Source organism: Lynx canadensis, chromosome B4 (assembly GCF_007474595.2).
Source record: "Lynx canadensis isolate LIC74 chromosome B4, mLynCan4.pri.v2, whole genome shotgun sequence".
NCBI lineage: Eukaryota > Metazoa > Chordata > Mammalia > Carnivora > Felidae > Lynx > Lynx canadensis.
In genome coordinates this window covers 121511661-121526116 of record NC_044309.1, presented here as the reverse complement: position 1 = coordinate 121526116, position 14456 = coordinate 121511661, and the positions used below count along the sequence as shown (strand labels likewise).

The window sequence follows — 14456 nt, the reverse complement described above, 5'->3', positions numbered from 1 at the left end:
GACATTTGGTGGAAAATAATGTAATTAAGGACAAAGTCACACGTGAAGAGACTAAAAGTGTGTTTTCAAAAAAATAGGAGCTTCACTATGACCAGAATAATCTAAAAAATGATCAGTATACATCTGATTTGAAATTAAACCTACAGCTTTTCTAGAACACTAACCTTTGGATACATAGTATGTTTGACTAGAGTGAAGAGGTGCTCTCATCTGGAAGACAAGAGTGTGGAGGAAGGGAATATGTGTTTGAAAACCCTGCACTTGCACGTTATACCAAAGCTACCTACATTCCCCTTTTGAAGTTACCTTCTCTTGAAAGCAGATCTGATGTCAATGTTTGGAGTAGTCCCAGTAGATTCTTTGAAAGGAAAGAAAACAATAAAATAAATACCCATTAAGAAGGCAATTTTGTGCTCAGTTCCTTTCCAGGCTGTGGGAATTCCTTAGATGGAAGGAACACCAGGTGGAGTGGGGGATGGCTCTCCTCCTGGATGGCTGAGCTGCTGAGGCATCATACCTCATCCTCCCTCACACAGAATTGATGTGGGGACTACAGGAGGTACCATATCTAGCTGTCATTCTACCTGCCTTTCCACTAGAATTACCTGAAGAATTTAAAAAAAAAAAATCAGCTTCTTGATCTCCTTGCTGGAGATTTTGATTCACCGGATAAGGGACAGGCACCCAGAAATTAATACTCTTCAAAATCCCTTCAGGTGATTCTCAGAGATTCCTGGCCAGGTTGAAGAGGCCCTGCTCAGGACCAGATTCCCACTTGATACAGAAATCTCTACAGCACGTCCATGATCACCCAGGCTTTACTTGGCGTCTCCTGAAATGGGGTTTCATACTCTTTCCAGGCTGTGTACATAGCTTTAATGAAAGAACTCATGCTGAAGTTAAGTAAAAAAAAATTTTTTTTCACCTCCTCATAACTCCTACCTTTAGATTCTAATTTGTCTGAAACACTTTCGTGTGACAGCACTTCCCCTATTTATCTGTTATGGATGCCTGGCCTCGTTCACACCATATTCAGCTGATTAGGGTGTGGTTTCTGGGTTCTTCATCCTGCTGGGTACCTTACTCCAGAAGAGAACCAGGTTGATGTATGGTACCCATGGCCAAAGACATTACTCTAAATGTGGAACAAGTAGCATGTTGCGAGAGTAGTGTTATTTTCTAAGCCTAGATCCTATTCCACTTGTTATAGCCCAGTATTAAATTACACCAGAAATTTACACACTTGTGGCTTTATCACACTTTGGATTCATCTTAAGTTTATAATCTTTGCCGCCAAGTCAACTTTCTGTTTGTATACTTATAGAAGTGGTTTTTTCCTAATCTACATGCACACATTTACATTTACCCTATTAAATTCACTCTGGGCAGCACACAGAACATATGGATGGAGAAATTCCCCATCTGACATTAGTCCTTAGAAGAGAAATCCTCCCTTCCACCTGGGTATCCTGACATCCTTGGTACCATATGAAATTATCCCCCAAACTTGAGTGGGAATAAGTTGACCCAATGAAACAGGCACATTCAGTAGAAGAACAAATGGCATCAGCCCTTATCCAGAAGATTGAAGGAATACAGATAGCATGGACAAGAGGTACCTAGCAGTAAAATCCCCTGAAACTCCATTTTTAAATTGCTTCATAACAATTTAACTCAGCAGGCTTGCTGAGACTACCACAATCAGAAACACACACAGTTTGAAAGAAAACTTTATTTTCAAAATCTCATAGTATTAAATGACCCTCTTCTCCTCTATCCCCTCACATCCCATGGGGGAAAAAAACCACATCTATCCAGACAAGAAGACTTTCTTACCATGTACTTCAAGATCGAATGTGCAGCTGTCAAACTTATCCTTATAGGTGACCTCACACCTGTAGTTTCCTGCATAGTTCTCTTTGGCCTTGATGATCTGCATCTCGAATGTGTACATCTGCAACAAAATGCATCCGGCATATTTCAGCCCCACCTTGCCAATGGACAGAAGCTATCACATCTCAGGTATTTTTGAAATTCCTCAGCATTGGCTTAATGTTTTTTATCTGGGAGCTCCAGCACAGTGCTGTCAACATAGGAGGGGGTCAATGTGCTCCCCAGCCTCTGGCACAGCAGGGCAACCAGGCTCAAGTATAGGCACTAGGAGTGGTAACTCTAGAGAATTTTCTGGGGCTGAAATCTCTCAAAGCTGAACCTCAAAATGACACAGAAGGAATGACCGAACTGCACCCTGTGCCAGGAGATAAGGGCCATACCCGGGTTTGCCTTTCGAAGGTTTCCTTCAGCTGAAGGTGCTTCCCAGCTTTGCTGGCCAGATCCATCCATTTCCCTTTGAACCATTTGATGGTGGGTTTTCTAAGAAGGTCTTCAGCCTTGACTTTGGCTATAAAGGTGATATTTTCACCTAGAAAAAGCACAAGCAATTCAGACTGTGGCGTAAAAAGTGCCATTAGTTTTGCTCTCAGCTGGAAGGAGTTACACAGGATTGCCCTGTAGAGGCTGTGATGTGACTGGTGCCCTGATTTCTTATGCATGCCCTAGGAGTTCTTAGGGTACTCCAACTTGTTCTGTTTTTGAAGTTATGAGGCAGAAAAGGAGCAATGGGTTAATAAGGAAATAATTTTTGTTTGGCTTTATCATGTATAAATGAAATAAAAATGGAAAGCCTCACAAATGTATGGATTTTTTCCATCCTCTTTATTAGGCAAGATGATGGGAAGTCTGGATTTACATGACTAAATGTGACTAAATAAAATTGATCTTTTTGAAATAAAACTACTTATCCATTTGTATTGATTTTTGGGCCCTAAGGACATAAAAATTCTAGCCTAGCATCCAGCCAAGTACTTTGGTATCTTCTAGAAATACAAGGGGAACAAATATTTCCATCCACATGCAATGTACTTCTATATTCTAGACCTGAAAGAGGTCATTTTAGAATATAACCAGTCAGCTAGGTGGCTCATTTGTTCTGATCACAATATATTCCTTATAAAAACTTATTTTGTGAAAATTCCTGGACCACTAGGTCCTCTCTAACTTACCACCCTGTTTATTTCCTTCATGGCACTTGGCTTTTGTGATTATCTGTTTGTTTAATTTCTCATTGTCTGTTCCTCCCATTAAGACTGTAAGTTCTGGGGCACCTAGGTGGCTCAGTTGGTTAGGAATCTGACTCTCAATTTTGGCTTAGGTCATGGTCTCACGGTTTGTTATGTGGAGCCCTGCCTTGGAATCTGTGTTGATGGTGCTGAGCCTGCTTGGGATTCTCTCTCTCTCTTTCTCTCTCTGCCCCTGCCCCACTTTCTCTCTCTCTCAAAATAAATAAATAAATTTTTAAAAAGATTGTAAGTTCTGAATTCTCACATGTTATACTAGTATTCAGGACAGTGTCTAAAACAGGAGGTGTGTAATCAATATTTTTGGAATGAATGTCTCCAATGTGAACCCTCTATCCCACTAGTTTCTGCTGAGATACTACTTGTTATCATATGGTGTGTGTGCAGATTTGTAATCATCTTATGGAATGAGTATGCCTCAATGACAGCAAAACTGGCTCAGAGCTTTAAGATACACCAGACATTGTTCAAAGCACCTCACAGGTAGTATCCCCATTTTACAGATGAGGAAAGTGATTTGAACCCAATCTGACTCCTGAGTCTAGGAACTCAACAACTATGTGCTAAAGGTTCCTAAAATGATAGCTTTCACTCTCTGTTTCAGGTTAGAAAAATGAGAATCTAGTATATAAATATGATAGAATAGTATTCAGCCATAAAAAGGAATGAAGTACTAACTCATGCTACAGCTTGGATGGACCTTGGAAACATTATGCTATTGGAAAGAAGCCAGCCACAAAAGGTCACATATTGTGTGATACCATTTACACCAAATATCCAGAGCAGGGAAATCCATAGAGACAAAGCAGATTAGCCAGGGTTTGGGGAGGGGTAGGGGACGGAGAATGGGCAGTAACTGCTTAGTGGGGTACATGGTTTCTGTTTGGGGTGATGAAAATGTTGAGATAGAGGTGGTGGTTGCACAGCACTGAGTGTACGAACAGCCACTGGTTGTTCACTTTAAAATGGTAAATTTCATGCGGTGTGAATTTCACCTCCATTTCAACAGGAAAGCAAGATTTAATGCTTGGCACTCACCAACTTTCACTGATCCTGTTTGAGGCTTCTCCACGAAGAGGGTGGACAGCTGGGAATTGGCGTTCTGCTTGTCTTGTTCCTCCGCAGCAGGCGATTCGCCAAGAGACCATTCTATTGAGAAGAAAGAAAGGAAAGGATCATTTCAGGGCCAGATCCTTCTTAGGCAGACTTACCTGGGTTTGTCGTTCTTGTCAACGCTGAAGCTTTTCTTTGTCTAATAAACCTGGATAAATATAACATCATTCTTTCCATCCATCTCCCCTGGAGCCATCAGTAGAGTGACAGATTCCCATTCTTACAAGGGGTGCCTCTTCCATATAGAACATTTTCTAATTCCTAGAAATAGTAAAACTTTTCAGGTAGGTTGTTACTTTGTGTTTGTTGGCAGCCAGAGTTTCCCCGTCCTGTCTGTCCCCTAACAGATAAATAATGATGGGAAATATATTAAAGCAGAACTGTGTCATAATAGGTGAATGACTGTAATGTGCCACGTCCATACAACAACAGAACTGGAAAAGACTAAAGGAAAAAATCAGTTTGCTGGTCAACTGAGAAGGGCTAGGGCCAGACCTAGCCTGATATTTCTAGATTCCTTGCTTTTATATGATTAGATGATTCCACTGGATTTGCATAAATGAGGCGGTAGTTTGACAATTAAGTAACGGATCATGACCAGCAGGCACAAGTTCCAAGAATACTAGGTGCATCCTGCAAAGGGGGAAAAACAGAAAAAGAAAAATCAACTCTGAGGCTTTCCCATGAAGAGAGAGAAGCTGAAAGTGAAGTTTATTTTCATTTTTTAGGTTGCACTCCAAGTGCTAGGCTGGTATTAATCAGTGGTCAACTCCAGCAAGGAGGGCAGGAGAGAGAACTGTAGACATTCCTTCCCTCTGTCTCCGAGAGCTAAACGCAGAGAAGTTCAGTTTCACCCACTTAGTAACTGGAAAAAAAAAATGCATGGGTTGCCAACTCTCTGTTAATGTTTCTTGAAAAGAAGGAAATGTACATTTAGTTATTTTAGTTTTCAGGTATCAGTCATGCTATCCTTAGAAATCATCATTTTCACAATGAAGTTATACAATGTAGTTACATGATTACGTGTGTGTGTGTGTGTGTGTGTGCGTGTGAATGTCTGTGATATTCATGGTAAGAATGAATTATGGCCATTCATATTTGGAATAAGAGAGCAGGAATTTGTATTGTTTTGTTCCTTTGTATACCCACAAGTGCCTGCAAAAGTGCCTGTCCCTTTAGAGGCCCACAGTGGGATTATAGTGAGCCCTTAACACGAATTTGTCGAGTGAATATACGACCTCACAAAATTGTAGTGACTGCTGACAAGATACATTTGGAGGTTTTTACAAACTGTAATAAAGTTCTAGAGAAGTGTGAATTATTCTCTAACTTTAGCATATCCCAAATATGGAGATTTTCAGTTTCTTGATCTCTTTGTATTTGCTAAATGTTAAAAAATGATATCTACAATAAAACAAACAAATCTGTGATATATGTGGCTAAATTCCTGTATTTGTGTGTGTGTGTGTCATGCAAAATTAATCATTTCTCAATACATTAGTTTTCTTGTAAGAAGATTTGTAATAAAATATTGCTTTTTTAAAAAAGCTACAAACAGAATAAAACAAAGATTAGAATTAAAACAGCTTCAAGAAATGAGGTCATTAGTGACTATATTAGGATGGGGTCGGGACGCCTTACTGCAGGCGAGCGCTCACCTGAATCTTTTCTTTCCAGGGCCCGACTACCCACACCTGAAAGGAAAGTGTGATTCGGATGATACAAGGGCAAGGGGTGAAAATGGACAGCTGACTCCAACCTTCTTGGATTCCCCTAAACCCTGTCTTTCCTCATGATGGGGAAAAAAAACTAGAAATCGTCTTGGGGAAAAAAAAAAATAGAAGTCAGCTTGTTTGGAAGATTAGTAGAAGAACAATAATAAAATAAAAGAATTCAAATATCTAAAGAACAGGGGACAAGGACATATAGCTGGAAATGAAAGAAAAACATTTTTGTCCTTAAAATTCATACCCAAGATTTACTAATCTTATTTATTTCACAAAGAAAGTTTCCTTTCATTTAAAAAAAAAAATCACCATTAAAGCCCAAGTTTTCCCTGCTGGTGTTGGCAGAGGCAAACGCTGGTGACCTCGCTTTGCACACTGTCTCATCAAGGTTCTCTGCCTTTTCTGTTTCTTTATTGTCAATTAACAATAAATTACAAAGTGGGGTTAAGGAGTTGGAATCATCCTAACCTGGAGGCACGGCACTAGGCGTGGAGGCTTCCTCTTCATCTGAAACAAGAAATAAGGAAGAAAAAGTCAAGAAGAAAAGGACTTTGTCCTGCAAAAGAGAAGTCTCCTGCAAAAAGAGAAGGCTGAAAAAAGAGAGAACACACAAAACACCCTGAACTGATGAGTCAGCCTTAGAAGACTCGGTACCTGAAAGATTAAACTCAGTATTACAGACCAAAGAGAAAAGTAAATAAATAAAAGCGTGAGAGAATAGAGCAATCCAGTGAAAGTGTAGATTAAGAAATGGAGCTCTGTGCAAAAATTTCATGTGACTGTAGGTTAGGAAAAAAATTAATGCTAAAAATTGAACCTTGACAAAATCAACAACACACGTGTTTTAGAGTTCTTATTTTGTAACTAAAGTCAGTGTCAGATATAATTTGCATGCCACAGTCGTTTGAACATAAGCATAAAAAAAGCATAAAAAAGAGAATTTGTTCTCTCCTGCCCCCCAAAACCTTGTGACTAATTCCCCTTTTATATTTAGGAGACAAAAGACAGCACTAACTACATTAATTAAGATAAATCAGTTTGTCATACTTACTAAGTTTACCAATATTTATTTTAGGAACTTTGTAAGCATTTCCTCATGATTATATTGGTATTGGCCAAATGCTGTGTAATTAAAAAAATATTTATGAAAACACATTTGTAAAATTCAAAACAAAATTGCTTTAGAGTGTTCATGTGCAGAGGCACTGAATGTTCTCCTTTTCTAAACTGAATTTCAAAGGGTCTATATAATTTTAGATGCTTAAATAGGCATTCAGTGTTATCTGAACCTCTGCCCCTCCTTTCTCGAAGCGTAAAAACTAATGTCGGTGTAAATAATAATAATCTTTGTACTTAAAACACTAGAATAATTGTGAATTTCAAAACAAACTTATGACTATATAAAATAGGATACAGAAAATACATGTACATGGCTGTTAATTTTAAAGTGCTTAAAAATTCCTGACAAAATGTAAAATAGCACATTTTTATATAATATATAATTATAATTATAATATATAATATTATATATATATTATATATAATTATACATAATATAGACTACTAGAATATTTACTACAAAGATTATTTACTAGCCTGAGATTTCTTTTCTAAAACTGCCGAACAGGAATATGTTTTATTACTTTTTACAAAATAACTAATGTAATATGTCAAGAAAATTGATGTCATGTCTTCAAAATACAAGAGGGGATTCACTGAACACTGGGATTTGGGATTCTTCAGAGGAAACTTTCTGGGGTCAAAAAAGCTTGGAAAATGCTAAGCTAAATAAAGTCAAATGTATTTTATTATATCGTATGGATGTGCTCTTACTGAGGGGTATCGCAGACTTCTGTATGCTAATGGACACTGGCACTGAGGGGTGGAGACAAAAATGATACAGCAGTTAGCCCTTCCCAAATTTTGTTCACTTTTCAATCCTCTTCTCCTGGAACATCCATTAACATTCCACAAAACCGTGCATTTGGGGAGGTATAGGTATTTCCGAGCTATTCCAGAAGATTGTTAGATAATCAAAATTTTACATAACCAAAAATAAAATACCTTGAGATTTTTCTGTATCATTTGTCATGCATTTAATTCATTATTTGGTATTCTATTCTTGTAACCTATTCGAAGGCTTTTATTTACTGAAGTATGTAAAGGATCTTGATTTAAAGTCCTGTCAAAATTCTTTAAAAAAAAATTTTTTTTTTTAATGTTTATTTTTGACAGGGAGAGAGAGACAGAGCATGAGCAGGGGAGGGGCAGAGAGAGAGGGAGACACAGAACCCAAAGTAGGCTCCAGGCTCTCTGAGCTGTCAGCACAGAGCCCGACGCGGGCCCTGAACTCACAGACCGTGAGATCATGACCAGAGCCGAAGTCGGACACTCAACTGACTGAGCCACCCAGGTGCCCCAGTCCTGTCAAAATTCTTGAAAATGAAGTTTTAAAACTGAACCAAATCCTGGGAAGGAGCTTCTTTATTTATTTATTTATTTAAAAAAATTTTTTTTCAACGTTTATTTATTTTTGGGACAGAGAGAGACAGAGCATGAACAGGGGAGGGGCAGAGAGAGAGGGAGACACAGAATCGGAAACAGGCTCCAGGCTCTGAGCCATCAGCCCAAAGCCTGACGCGGGGCTCGAACTCCCAGACCCGTGAGATCGTGACCTGGCTGAAGTCGGACGCTCAACCGACGGCGCCACCCAGGCGCCCCAGGAAGCAGCTTCTTTAACTAGAAACTAGAAGCTGGAGCCATTTTGAGTCAAATGAACATTTTATACAGGTTTTTGTGGTTGTTAGTTTGCTTTGTGCACTGTGCATAGTGAATTAATTGTTTAGAATGCAAAATAATTGAGAAAAGAATATTTACATACTTGCATAAAATGAAAGTGAAAAGAGAAGCCATTTGTTGAGCAGAAATTTGATGGGCAGTACTTTCAGAGTCTACTAAATGTTAAAACTAATCGGAGGGACATTCACAATTGTTTTAGACTATTAAGGCACCACATATTAAAGCAGTGCTTCAAAGTATCAGGAAATGATACTCTGGATGATCCCACATTACTTCCAAACAGCAATTACTTCCCAATTGGCACTTCGTTGTACATAAATGTTCAACTTTACTGAAGTTCTAGAAAATATAATTGACAAGGGGCAAATTTTATGATTCCCTCCTTTCAAAAGTAGCTTTGGTCCTGGAATCCCATAGATTGGAGAATGTAGTTAAGATGCTGGATCCTCGGGGCACCTGGGTGGCTCAGTCGGTTGAGCGTCCGACTTCGGTTCAGGTCATGATCTCACGGTCCGTGAGTTCGAGCCCCGCGTCGGGCTCTGTGCTGGCAGCTCAGAGCCTGGAGCCTGCTTCAGATTCTGTGTCTCCCTCTCTCTCTGGCCCTCCCCCGTTCATGCTCTGTCTCTCTCTGTCTCAAAAATAAACATTAAAAAAAAAAAAAGATGCTGGATCCTCATCTTAAATTCTAAAAAAGGTGCCTGCTTGAATTTGGTTGAATTGGATGAGAATGAAAGATCTAATTTTCTTATTTACTATGGAAAAACAGGTTCTACTGCTAGAAGGGAAACAGAATATCCAACTGTTCTGGGTTGTGCCTAGTTCCACAACACATATATTAAAGCCAAGGCATCGTACAAAGAACATTTTCAAACAAAACAGAACAAAAAATACAATACATAAGTCATATTTTCTTTTTTTCTATTTAAAAGTCACTACAGTGACGATGAAAAACATCTGTTTTGGGGTCTTCAGAATACGGCATATCTGAAGTCCACAGACCAGAACACCAGACACTCTCCCCTAGCTCACGGAAGGGAGATTTACCAACACAGAATTTTACTTGTCCTTAGGTCATGGGAAAATAGCACTTTTTGTAAAACCATAAAAACGGTTCTTTAAATAACTGAAGTTCCCAGAGAAGAGGGCCTGGAAAGTAGAGGAAAAACTCTGTCTCATATTACAAGCTTGGGATTTTAGGGGGACACATGTAAAATCTGGAATGCAGGGAGAGAACTCTAGAGATTATAGAATATATAGATTCTTATGATTCTACACATTCTCTTTGGCATAAAATAATTTCTACCTATGGTTGTTATAAATTGCCTTTTTAAATTAATTTTTAAGTCATACAAAACTTGGGACAATTGATGAGATTTTTAAAAAGACCAAAAAGCACATGAAATTAAAATATATGTGACTCTCAACAAACCTCACTTAACCACTTAACCTTGTTTGATTGCGACCAAGTTCTGAATTCCTCAAGCATAGCAATCAGTTGTGGAAAACATTGGCTCATGTGACCAAATTAACCACAGCAGCAACAACAATCATGTATGTAAGGAAATAATATCAACAGCTGACATGAATTCATCATGTTTGGAGGCATTTGATTAATTGATCACATTTTCTTTTTTTTATTAAAAAATTTTTTTTATTACATTTCTTTAGCTTTGAGAGGCAGAGAAAGAGCATGAGTGGGAGAGGGGCAGAGTGAGAGGGAGACACAGAATCCAAAGTAGGCTCCAGGCTCTGAGCTGTCAGCACAGAGCCCAATGCGGGGCTCGAACCCACAAACTGTGAGATCATGACCTGAACTGAAGCCGGACGCTCAACTGACTGAGCCATCCTGAAACCCCTTTTTAAAATTTTTTAAACCTTTATTTATTTTTGAGAGAGAAAGAGAAACAGAGCATGAGTCGGGGAGGGGCAGAGAGAGAGGAAGACACAGAATAAGAAGCAGGCTCCGGGCTCTGAGCTGTCAGCATGGAGCCCACCATGGTGCATGAAGCCACAAGCCTTGAGATCATGACCTGAGCTGAAGTCGGATGCTTAACTGACTGAACCACCCAGGCACCTACGATCATATTTTCTTAATGAAAAGGCACATGCCTTCATACCTTGATACTTCTTATTTTTTCAATGTTTATTTATTTATTTTTGAGAGAGAGAGAGAGCGTGAGCAGGGGAGGAGCAGAGAGAGAGGGAGAGAGAAAGAATCCCAAGCCAGCTCCACACTCAGGGCAGAGCCTGAATTGGGCCTCAAGATCAGGATCTGAGCAGAATCAAGAGTTGGACCCTAGACCAACCGAGCCACCCAGGCGTCCCTTGCACCTTGATACTTCTAAAGTCAGGATTCATCCTACAGTAAATATATACATTTATTGAGTCTTTTTCTTTTCCAAATCTATTAAATCAATGTTGTATCTTATAATGGCTGTGTCGTAAAATTGAAATGTGTGGTGATAGTAGTACTTTTTCTTCTCATTTTTTTTAAAGTTTATTTATTTTTTGAGAGAGAGAGAGAGAGTGGGGGAGGGACAGAGAGGGAGGGAGAGAATCCCAAGCAGACTCTGTGCTATCAGCCCCAAAACAGGGCTCAAACTCATGAACCAGGAGATCATGACCTGAGCTGAAGTCAAGAGTCTAATGCTTAACCAATTGAGCCACCCAGGCACCCCAGTGATATTAGTTTTTAACAAAGATCATTACAAAGAAGTAATATAATTAAAAAGCATAAAGTACATTGGATGGTTGGTTGTCTGATACCTAAAGGTAAAATGACACAAAAAAATGTTAGCATGTGAATTAAAAACACCAGAAAAATGCTATTGCAGAAAAGGGATCTAAATGAAGACAAAAAATTGGAATCACTCTTTGAATTTAAAAAAAGGATCACATCATTTAGGAGAAAACTTGCTAGAGCTTGCGCTGGTTCACTTCCTCATTTGCCAGCCACACTCATGCCAAATGAAAGGCTCTTCATCTCAAGTTATGTGAGATCTTTAATATGCACAAGGTTCATTCATGATAGTTTATGGGATAATATTGAAGTTAATGCCTGGAAAAAAGAAATTAAGTCTTTATTCACTTGCAGTGATTACCAAAAGCGAATATTTTTCTGAAAGAAAAATAAAAAGAGGCAGTAAATATCCCATTTGGGCTTACCAAAATATATCAAGACGCAAAAATTAAAAAAAAAATTGTTTTTAAATGCCTGAACTTAGGTATTGAAGTGAATAATGGTTTTCAAAGTAGTCTCTGATTCTAATGGTCTGGCACACCTGGAATCACCCCCAAGACCAGCTTTGAACTTCCCGTGGGATCAGGTGTTAAGGTGGAGATGAGACCCAATCTCATTACCCTGTGTTCACGTGTACAAGGTTGACTGGCCAAAAAAAAGTATGATCCCACTTGATCACCAACATTATTCTCTACACATGGCCCTCCATGACAATTGTCTGTTTCCAAAACTGAAAGCCACTGTCCTCTGCTGATGGGTGCTCTCCCCTCCAAAGCTCCCTAAAGTTGGCTCCAGGAGAACAGGACCCAGCAGCCAGACCCATGCCTGGCACAGAGCCGACACTTAGTGAAAACTTGCTGAATAAATGGACATTGGAATAAAAGACAGATCTTTTGGCCCCACTGAGCATGTAGAAAAGAACCTGTACCTAGCACCCCATTGATTTGCCATCTGTGTTATTCTGAAAGAATTCTAAGCCATAGCAGCATTGTTTTTAAAAAGACATTGCTTCCCAGTATGATCACTCTAAAAGGGATTTGTGCATCTAATTTCTGGTATTGCTGCTTGGTTACACACATTTCTATATTGTCATCTCTATTGTTTCAATTCCAGGACAAAGTTATCAGTATTAGGGAACAGGGTAGCTGGATGGACAACTCCAGAGGCAAGCAAGCAAATAAACAAACAAATATTAAAACCCCTTCCTGGGAAATCAGCTATTTCCCAGACAGAGACTCTTAGTAAATGTGAAAGAGTTGGCAAATCTAACCTCAAACACTACTTGTAAGATTGATATAGGAATGAAGCAACATTCTGCGGCTATCAAAAAATTTTCAGAACGTTTCCAGATTGTTCCAGAAAGATCCAGGCAACCTGAGAAAAATATTAAGTCTACACTGCTGTGCAAAATTTTCTTAGTAGTGACAGTCTCGGAGCTACTAACTGAATATACTTCAACTAATCAGATAGAAGACTAAGTGCTGAGAATGCACTAATATCCAGGAGTGGCCATTCTCAATGGTTTTAAGTGAGTTGGCCTCACAGTAAAAATCATCCATCTCTTCTGGGGATGCATAGCACCAGTGTCTCATCCTGAATCTCACTGACTCAAGAGTGTGGGGGATGTTCATACTCCTGCCCAGCAAACATGGTAAGTGGAAATAAAAATCTATCCAGGTGCCACTGTCTATATGACCAAATAGCTAAGCCTGCCTGGAAATTCAATTGTTCATTCATTCTACAAGTATTTATTAGGAGATTGCCGTGTGCAGCTCTCTGCCAAACACTGGAAGAAATGAGCTAAGGGGACCAAAGAAGTGTTAGGACATGGTGCCTGACTGTCAAAAAACTTGAAACCTGTTAGGGGAAGGACTGAACCACTAATACGTGATTAAGTTGAGAAAAGAGTGATTTGATGCCAGAGGCCATAGGTCCAAGAGAAATCAGGAGGAGGAAGGGCAGATGAAAGACAGCTAAGACAGTCCAGGAAAGCTGCACAGAGGAGTGAAACCTGAATTTACGGGTTAAAAAACAATGAGATGAACTGAGGGCTGAGGGAGGGTGAAGGGCAGATAGGGACATTCTAGTCAAGGCTGAAGAAAAGGTCTGCTACACCTGTCAATTCTGTTTATGCTTATGCAAACCTTCTTTCTCAACTAGGGAAATACATAAAGCGGTGATTACTGTGTCTACCTTTTACATAGCATTTTCTTTGAAATTTCCCTCTCCTTGATGAAAGTAAGTAATAGTTCAAGAGGACTGTGTATTAGAAAATAACTTCCATCCATCTACCTTCTTTATTTAGGGATGTCACTTTCTATCCTAAACTGATTTGCTTCCTAGTCATGGAGAGCAAATAGAACCATGGCCGTTTATGTGGCTGGGAGCATGACTGCATGTGGCCATGGGCTTCCTTAATTCTGCAAATGTCAGAAAAAGTGCTGCTAATTTCAAAATTCCCTAGTCATCTGGTCTAGCTCTTTCATCATACTGGGTTCTGTGTTTAGAGAAGAGTTTTTGTTGATTAGTTGACTGGCTGATTGGTTGATTTTAACTTATAGGAAGGCATTTTCTCATTTAAGCATACAAATATAATGATGACTTTTCACATTAAGGGTCAGGCACAGGCTTTGTTTAAACATCGACAGCTTGCCCTCTGGTATTATATCATCTACTTTGTTGGTTGAGCCTTACAGCTTGGTCCAACCACCTTTCTAAATTTGGAAACAGAGGGGTATGCCACTGGCCTTGTAGAGAATAATGTTTCAATAGCTTCAGCCAGGATGTCTAAACATCCTTGAACCCTTCTCATGGAAGGAGTTCTAGAAGTTTGCACTGTCTGCATTCCATAAGCAAATAACCTTCAGACTGTAGCCCATGTGGCCAAGATTACTATTCATGTTACTATCCATGGGTGCCACTGAAGGTCAAGGACAAAAG

At 39.3% G+C, this 14456-nt stretch overlaps 1 protein-coding gene across 1 annotated transcript in view; it reads right to left on the bottom strand.

The window, feature by feature from the left end:
- MYBPC1 (myosin binding protein C1) overlaps positions 1-14456 on the bottom strand; it is a 98151-nt gene that overhangs the window by 52213 nt on the left and 31482 nt on the right. Inside the window, 6 exon segments of the mRNA XM_030322304.1 lie at positions 307-358; positions 1837-1954; positions 2274-2422; positions 4176-4286; positions 5909-5944; positions 6446-6484. Coding sequence (XP_030178164.1) covers positions 307-358; positions 1837-1954; positions 2274-2422; positions 4176-4286; positions 5909-5944; positions 6446-6484 — 505 coding nt within the window.